Source organism: Caenorhabditis remanei, chromosome V (assembly GCF_010183535.1).
Source record: "Caenorhabditis remanei strain PX506 chromosome V, whole genome shotgun sequence".
NCBI lineage: Eukaryota > Metazoa > Nematoda > Chromadorea > Rhabditida > Rhabditidae > Caenorhabditis > Caenorhabditis remanei.
In genome coordinates this window covers 1,245,440-1,254,269 of record NC_071332.1, presented here as the reverse complement: position 1 = coordinate 1,254,269, position 8,830 = coordinate 1,245,440, and the positions used below count along the sequence as shown (strand labels likewise).

Sequence of the window (8,830 nt, the reverse complement as noted above, 5' to 3'; positions counted from 1 at the left end):
CTATAAAGGGTTCCGTGCAAAAAAATAAATGGCGGGTGCTAGTCCTCGCCGACTGACCCGACCAATTGACGTGACAGATGGTCAAATCCGACCATTGTGTAAATGCACTCCATTGAACTTCTATTCCTTTGTATACCTATCTAAAATGCAGAATCTGAAATATAATTTGTAATTAATGCAAACTTTTATAGTATTTATAAATTTTCAGATTTCCTACTCTCTTTTGATTTGTAAAAGTGCAGAGTCTTGTGAAATATAATTTAAAGTTTCAAAAAATTGTAACCCCAACGGATTTGCATTCGTGATACATTTATAAAGTGCAGGTTCTGTTGTCACCTGAATTTGAAGGACGACGAATTATTTTTATGCACTTTTAGATGTTGATGACAGAAATGTGTACCTTTTTTCCAAATTTATTCTCTAAGACAACTAAAAGTACGCATTACGATTTTCCGGATTCTCCAAAATAGAGAAACTAATTTCAAATAAGAATTCTGAAAATAGAAGATGTCCCATTGTTTTGTATCTATATTGGTTAGAAAGCCCTGATTTAGCTCTTCATTTTTGTAGTTGACAACTTTTTGATAGCTTTTCTTGGTTTTGAGATAAGAAGCGTCAAATATGGAAGGTGCAGAGAAAGAGGGCGCAGAGAAACGAGAGTGTCTGCTTCTCTGCGCCCTCCCTTTCTCTCGACGTTTGCATCATCTCACTTTAAACGCTTATATCTCAAAACCGTGTAAAGCTATCAAAAAGTTGTCAACTACAAAAATGAAGATCTAACTACTCTCTATATTTTTGTAATTGACAACTTTTTGATAGCTCTTCTAGGTTTTGAGATATAAGCGTTCAAAGATGAGGTGAGGAGGAGACGCAGAGAAGACAGACGGTCTAGCTTCTCTGCGCCCTCTCTCTCTCATGGCAATCTTTAAATCCTTATATCTCAAAAGCGTGAAAAGCTATCAAAAAGTTGTCAACTACAAAAATGAAGAGCTAGTTTTGATCTTTTCAAATCACTAAAATTTTATAGTGTTGGATTTTTGAAAAGTAATTTTTTTTGTGAAAACCTGACTTTTCAGTAGACACTATACATTTTCCGTGTCATGACTGTCACAAGTTTCGAAATTGCGCTTCACTGAACTAGCCGCTATACCAAGAAAAAAAACTTTTCTATGTACCGGTCATAAAAATTCTCATAAAATCCAAAAAAGAGAAAAATCCCTCGAGATTGCTAATCAAACTTTTATGTCCATACACTCCAATTATATTTTACTGCTTTTTCGAAAATATTTTCTTTTTTTTTCCATTTTCTTCTTGATTCTAGATTCTAGACTCACCAATTTCTCCAACCTTTCCAAATTTTTCTTTTGTTTTTTTGGTGCCCCGCCACTTATTTTTTTTTGTTTTTTTGATCTACCAAAATATTGCGTCTTCCAGAGAAATGAAATCAATCAGATATTGGTTTCTCTCACTCTTCCGAATGCTCGTCTCCAAATTCGAGATGCCCGATGACGTCAACGTCTTCTCGAAATCGAAGCGGAAGGGATTCGTGGTCGACGACGTGGATATGGAGGACAAGGTCAATGGAATCTTCGCGTTAGACGCGCTTCCAGTCGAGATTGTCGCCAAAATCGGAAGTCAGGTGAGTATAAATTTTAAAGGCGCTTATCACAAAAGTGGGCGGAGCTACCAAAAAGATGGTAACTAGGAAAATGTAGCCCGGTTTTTTATCAGAATTTTTGTAATTGCCCGTTTTTTGTTTGCTCTGCCCACTTTTCAGATATGCGTCTTTAAAGATTTGGAAGTGTGAGAGCATGCGAAACGAAGAGGGCGTCTCGCTTCTCTGCGTCTCTCGTCCTAGGTACGTATCTTTAAGGCTGCATATCTCAAAAGCGTGAATTGCTATCAAAAAGTTGTCAACTACAAAAATATAGAGAATAGTTTGATCTTCATTTTTGTAGTTGACAACTTTCTGATAGCTCTTCACGGTTTTGAGATATAAAGCTTTAAAGATTGGGAAGTGAGAGATCGGAGGGGGAGGAGACGCAGAGAAGCAGACACTCTCTCTTTTCTGCGTCTCCTCTCCCTCCTCTCAATCTTCAAAACCGCATATCTCAAAACCGCAAAGAGCTATCAAAAAGTTGTCAACTACAAAAATATAGCCCTATTTTTGATCTACCAGAAAAATATAAACATTTTTTGCAGCTCGGATTCAACGACGTCGTCTCGTTCCGTCAGTCGAGTCAAGCCATGAATCAAGTGTACCGAGAGTTCAGAGGACTTATGAAAGGTCCGGAGATCCACGTTTTTGTCAATATTGAGGAGGGACAAGTTGTGGTGAGTTACGTACAGTACCCCTCAAAAATTTATCAACTTTGGCTGTTTTCAGTGGAAAATTACCAACTTTGACAGTGTATTTTGGTGTCACCTGATTGTCCGATAAATTCAATTTTGTATGGGTTGGACAGAACAAAAATAGGAGATCATTTTTGTAGTTGACCACTTTTTTGTAGGAACAATATCTTGAAAGTTACAGGGTGTCAAAGCCAGTTCTCCTTGAAATTGACTAATTTCAGTGCTTTACTTTGACCACATGTAACTTTCAAGATAGTGTCCCTACGAAAAAATGGTCTACTACAAAAATGATCTCCTATCTTTTTTCTGTCCAACTCATACAAAATTGAGTTTATCGGACAATCAAGGGACACTGAAATATACTGTCAAAGTTGATCATTTTCCATTAAAAACAGCCAAAGTTGATAAACTTTTGAGCGGTGCAAGTACGCTCTAATCCCAATTTCTCTTTCCAGACAAGCTTCCGCGGACACCGTCAATATCGAGGAGCGACTCACCTCGTCCTCCGATCAGATAGACCGATGATATTCCGAAATGCTGAAATCACGTTGACCATCAGACTCGGTGAGACGCCGATGACGCCAGAAGCTGCCGCTGAAATTCTGGAGACTTTCGAAAAGTCGCAGATTGTGAGAATCCAGTTGAGAGCTGAGAGTTGCTCGTGGATAACAAAGGATTTGATAAATGAATTGGAGTCGCCGAGTGTCGAGTTGAATGTCAGACGGTACCATGAGTGTATTCCGGAAGTTAGGAATGTGAGTTTGCAAAACTAAAAAATTTTTAAAAAAATAGTAGCTGGGGTCGAACCCTGAACTGAAGATTAGTCATCACTGTTACCAATTTCGCCATGAGTGCAAAAGCCACGGCTTTACTGTCGGCACCTCAAACGCGCTCCAATGAGATTTTCGCGCGAAATTCAAAATTTTGGGTTACAATTTCCTAACTTTCAACGTAACTTGCTTTAAACTGAGTTTTATGAGTTTAAAAATATACCAAATTGAAGATCTCGATGAGATCTATGGATGTGACGCACTACGGACCGGTTGACTATTCGTTAATGTGCCGCGGAATGGCTTTTTTGGTCATTTTCGCGTTTTTTGGCACTTTTTCCGGGCCGCACCTCAACCAAAACAGCTGAAAAATTGCAATTTTTACAGTATTTTACTCAAAAAACTTAATTTTTTACCAAAATTCTTGGTTTTGGAGTCGGTTTCAGTCACAAACCTAGAATTTGGGCCAAAAATCTCGATTTTCCACTCAAAATCCTTCATTCTCGACTGAAAATCCACGTATTTGTCATAGAACTGAGATTATCAATCACACCAGGTCCACTTTCTTATAAATCAAACTTTCTTTCAGCTGACTGACCTAAAAACCCGTCAAGAAATGCTCTTGATATATTTTTGGCTATTTTTTCGTTTTTTGGCGCTTTTTCTTGGCCTACAGTGCAGTAGCGACTAGCCATCCGGTCAGTTGTAGGTCAGAGAGATAGAGCTCGCCGAGATCTATCTTTTGGTATACTTTTCAGCTTATAAAACTCATTTTAAAGCGAGTTACGTCGAAATTTAGGAATTTGTAACCCAAATTTTTGAATTTCGCGGGGGTAATCGCACTGGAGCGCGTTTCCTTCGAGGTGAGCTGCTGACAGTGAACCCGCACTTTGCACATATGGCGCAATTGGTAACAGGATGACGCGCGAAATTTAAAATTGTTGAAAATTTTAGCTAACCGACCTAAAGATCCGTCAAGAAATGTACTTCTTCCAACTCCAAACGATCCTCGCCATAAATCTCCCGAGCCTCAGCGTCCACGTCACCATCGCCTCGCTTCCCAAAGTTTTCGAGTGTATCGACGAGTGGCGAGAGTCTCGCCGAGACATTCTCAGCTGGTTCTTCAAAATCCCATTCGTCGAAATCAATCCGACATTCCCACGACTCGAAATCGATTGGCGGAGATCGGTGATGGACAGAATCGACCGTACCGCCCGTCTTCGTATGCACACGAGAATTGGCGCGTTGGAGGAGGGCGACGCGATGCAATACCAGACGATTAGCTGGGTCATGTCATAGAAATTCTCTCTTTTTTTTTTGATTTCTTGTAACAATTTCTTGTATTTGTACATATATTCCTTTAACATGTATACCCCCTTTTTTTTGTGATTCTAGTTTCAAACAGTTTTCAAAAAACTTTCTGTATTGTACCTATATTTTTATTATTATGGAGATGTATTTAGAGAAAAAAATGAATTTTCAGCTGGTCTCATTTTCAGTTTTTTTCGAAAATAGCGAGATCACGAAGAAGACGGCGAATATCAAGGCGACGATGGCAAAGTAGCCGGAGTAGATGACGAACTGAAATTAGAAACAACGTGAGTATGTCCGATTTGGTGGAAACTTGATTTTTTTAAAGTTTAATGTGTAGATCAAAACCAGAGCTACATTTTTGTAGTTTACTGTTTTTTGATAGCTCGTCACGCTTTTGAGATACATAGAGCGGTTTCACTTTCGCTCTTCATTTACAGTACCCCAGATTTAAAGGCGCATATCTCAAAAGTGGGCGGAGCTAGCAAAAAGTTGTCAACTAACAAAATAAAGATCTGGACAGTTTCAATCAAAAAACCATAAACTTGAAAAATATGAAACAAATTTGGAGGCGTGATGGGCTGTCATAGTTTAGGAATTTTTCAATGAAACAAGAATTGTACTTTTTTGACTCTTCTTGGTTTTTTTAGTTTTTCAAGCGATTTTTTAGGGATTTTTTGATTTAAAAATGTCTAGGTAACTATTAGCAAGCAAAGAGGAAAAGAGGGCAAAGAGACGCAGAGAAGTCAGACACTCTAACTTCTCTGCGCCCTCCTCCTCCTGTTTCTCTCTCTGCTTTGAGATACCCGTCTTTAAAGGCGCATATCTCAAAAGTGGGCGTAGCTAGCAAAAAGTTGTCAACTACAAAAATACAGATTGAGACATTTTCTATACAAAAAATTTAGTTTTGAAGCTGTCGAACAAAAAATGACAGAGTTACGGGGAGTCAAATTTGGCCAAGTTTTTTAAAACTAAAATCGCAAATTTTTTTCAATTATCTTTGACCGCCCATATCTCAAACCCTTGAAGAGTTATCAAAAAACGGTCAACTACAAAAATGAAGAGCTAGTTTTGATCTACTTATTCCTATAACTCACTTGTGTCCTAATACCCAAATGCAAGAACCGTGAGTCGACAACGACCAGTGTAAGTATCGATTGAAGGCAAACCGCCAGAAATGTGTTGCACCCGAATATCAACCCATGATTGTTAGATGACAGCTCTTTCGCCACGTTGGCTCTGAAATGTTTTTTTGTAGATCAAATATAGACCACGCCCCTCTCAAACTTTAAACTTACGAAGCAGCAGTGATCAACATGTGATAAATCGACGCGATCACCACATACGCCACGTAAGCCACCATCACCGTCTGCGTCTGCGAACACACATACAGTAATCCAGCCACAATTGCAGACGTCACAAAAAGAATCATCTGTCCGTGACGTGCCCAATTGATAGACAAATGATGGATGAACAACGAGAGAAACGCGCCGAGCGCGGTGTTCACAAACTCGACGACGCCATTCGCCACGTCATCCGGATCCGTTTGCATCTCTTTCCATAGTGATTGTGTGTAATTTTGGACTTGATAAACACCACAGCTGGCTAGAGCCCACCAGAGAGACCACTTGAGGAGTTCGTGGTTTTTTGAGCATGTTTTGAGCTCTTCTAGGGAGCGTTTCAGGTATTCTTGGGTGTAGCTGAGCTGTTTTTCTTTGGGTGAAGAGGTGACTAGTCTGGAAATGCAGGAAATGTGTTTTTGTGTAACTCGTAGTGAGCTCGCAGTGATAACGTGGTGGAAACTTAGAAAATACGCTGCGAGCAAAAGAAAACTCGCAGCGTGAAAAACTCCTACTCACTCCAAAGTCTTCTGCTCTGGAAATGCAGAAAATGAAAACTTCTGGTATAACTCGCAGTGAGCTCGTAGTGAGTAAGCTACGAGAACCGAACACTAAGGACACAACGTTGTGAGAACTTAGAAAATACGCTGCGAGCAGAAAATGAGATTTCAAGAATCTCGCAGTGAGTTTGATTTAAGCACAAGCTCTCAAGCTAGAAAACTCGCAGCGAACACGCTTCCACCTCGCAGCGTGAAAAATGTGAAAATGCAGAAAATGAGAGTTTCTGGTATGGGAGAAGCGTGTAACTCGCAGTGAGCTCGCAGTGAGATTTCGGTGTACATTTTTACAAAACTCGCAACGACCTTGCTATCAGGCATCACCAGGCACGCAGTGAGCTCGCAGTGAGTAAGCTATGAGAACCGAAAAAACCGCTATGAGCAAAGTGAAAACTTAGAAAACTCGCTGCCACAAAGTTAGTAAAAAGCAAATACGCTCTCAAGCAAGAAAACTAGCAGCGAGCTCACTACCACCACGCAGCGTGAAAAACCCCCTAACTCACTCCAAATTTTGCTGCTCCTCAATCGACAACGCTCTCATCGAAACTTTCGCTTTTTCCGATTTGACACGTGGCAAGAAAACCGCAATTACAGTCACCAGACAGACAGCTCCAAGTGAAATTTGATTGAGAACCAAGTAATTTGAAGTATGCGTTGAAATCAGGGTCTGTCCAAGACCAAATGCCACTAATTTTCCGAATAATGCAGCGGATCTGATGTAAGATGTAGCTCGTTTATAGTGTTTTCGATCGACAATAGAGTAAATGTAGGAGTAATACGCGATTTCAGCGGCAGACGCGACGCCTGGAAGGAATTTTGTCACTAGAGCGAATTTGGCTCTATTCCAGTTCAGATGTCCTTTAAAAACTAGAACGTCCCTCAAAACACTTAGACGTCCTTTCAAATGTTAAAACGTCCCAAAAATATTCAAACGTCCCTTGAACCCTTTCAGTGACTTTTAGTGTACAAGGGACCAGAGATGTTGGGAAGTGAAAATTTTCTTATCCGGAAGTCGGAAATCGGAAGTAAAAAACACCCCGAAGTCGGAAGTCGGAAATGGATTTTTTTGCAAAAGTTCAAAAACTCCAAGAGAAAAGATCATAAAATTCGGAAAAATTGGTGAAAAATTGTTTTTGGCAGAAGAAAATCCTATTTTCTGTCCTTTTTGACCATTTTTCCAAGTATTTCTGTCATATATACTCTTCGTAAATTCCACAGTTATGAAATGACGTAAGTCGGAAGTAACTTTCCTTATCCGGAAGTCGGAAGTCGGAAGTCTGAAGTCGGAATTCCCAACAACACTGCAAGGGACGTCTAAATAGTTTTTGGGACATCTAAACGTTTTTTGGGACGTTTAAATGTTTTTTGGGACGTCCAAGTGTTTTAAGGGACGTTCTTGTTTTCAAAGGACATCTAAACTGGAATAAAGCCGAATTGTCAGTAGAGCACGTTTTCTTTAATATTATGACCTACCAAACGAGACTTGCATAATCTGCATTTGAGTGACTCCTTTTCCAAAAACCAGCAATGCCCACGTGGCAACTAATCCGATTGCTTCAATCATCACTATCGGTTTATATCTCAGAATATCGGTCAATACAAACATCGGAATCAAGGCCATCATGTAGGAATACGTCCAATAGGGATAGACTTGAGAGTATAATTCGTCGAGAGTCAGATTCTTCTCAGGGGATGCTAGGAATGGAGTGAGGAACGGTGTCGCCGGACGGAACTCCTTTACAGCTCCGTAGAGACAGAGGACGGCGGTGGTGGTACGCCAATCCATTGGTTTAGGGTTACTGGAAATTATGGGAATTATTAGAAAATTGACTGGATGCAAAAAATTTTAACATAAAAATAAATAGAACGAGAAATTGTATAAATTTTGATGGATGAATTTAGACATTCTGTTTTCTAGAGCTTCTTAGTCTGTTCTTTGAGATATGCACCTTAAAAATTGAGGGAGAGACGCAGAGAAGCCAGACACTCTCGTTTCTCTGCGCCCTCTCTCACTCTCTCTATCTCTCACTCTCCCGGCAATACGTCTTTGACCGCTGATATCTCAAAAACTAGTGAAGTTATCAAAAAATTGTCAACTAGAAAAATGAAGATCTAGACTTGATCTATCGATCTAGTATAAATTCATAATAATTTGTCAAATTTTGGCGACGTAGCATCCTGTCAAAATTTGTTAATTTTTCAAAAGCGTATTTTTGGCTTTTCTCCGGTTTTTTTCTGTTATTAAGGTTTTTTGAGCTTGAAAAGTGCCGAAATCATTATTGAAAAGCAACGTTATTTGAAAATCAAAAAGGACGCGGAGACGCAGAAAAACCAGACAGTCTCGCTTCTCTGCGCTCTCTCCCTCTCACCGCTCAAGCTGCCTCTCTTTGAAGCTTCATATCTCAAAAGCTAAAAGCGCTAACAAAAAATTATTAACAACAAAAATAAAGAACTAGACTTGATCTATTTGATAAAACAATGATTTCTAAGATCGGATGTT

The 8,830-nt window shown here is 39.6% G+C and overlaps 2 protein-coding genes across 2 annotated transcripts; one reads left to right on the top strand and one right to left on the bottom strand.

The window, feature by feature from the left end:
* Positions 1-1,477: 1,477 nt before the first annotated feature.
* Positions 1,478-4,421, top strand: GCK72_016636 (uncharacterized protein; the record flags this gene model as incomplete). The annotated part of the gene is made up of 4 exons (XM_003092361.2): positions 1,478-1,639; positions 2,203-2,334; positions 2,808-3,107; positions 4,077-4,421. The coding sequence occupies 4 exons, from the start codon at positions 1,478-1,480 to the stop codon at positions 4,419-4,421; spliced, it is 939 nt and encodes a 312-aa protein (XP_003092409.2).
* Positions 4,422-4,601: 180 nt separating this feature from the next.
* On the bottom strand, positions 4,602-8,116 carry GCK72_016635 (uncharacterized protein; the record flags this gene model as incomplete). Its single annotated transcript, XM_003092345.2, has 5 exons — positions 4,602-4,703; positions 5,531-5,672; positions 5,732-6,169; positions 6,834-7,134; positions 7,804-8,116. The coding sequence occupies 5 exons, from the start codon at positions 8,114-8,116 to the stop codon at positions 4,602-4,604; spliced, it is 1,296 nt and encodes a 431-aa protein (XP_003092393.2).
* Positions 8,117-8,830: the final 714 nt, after the last annotated feature.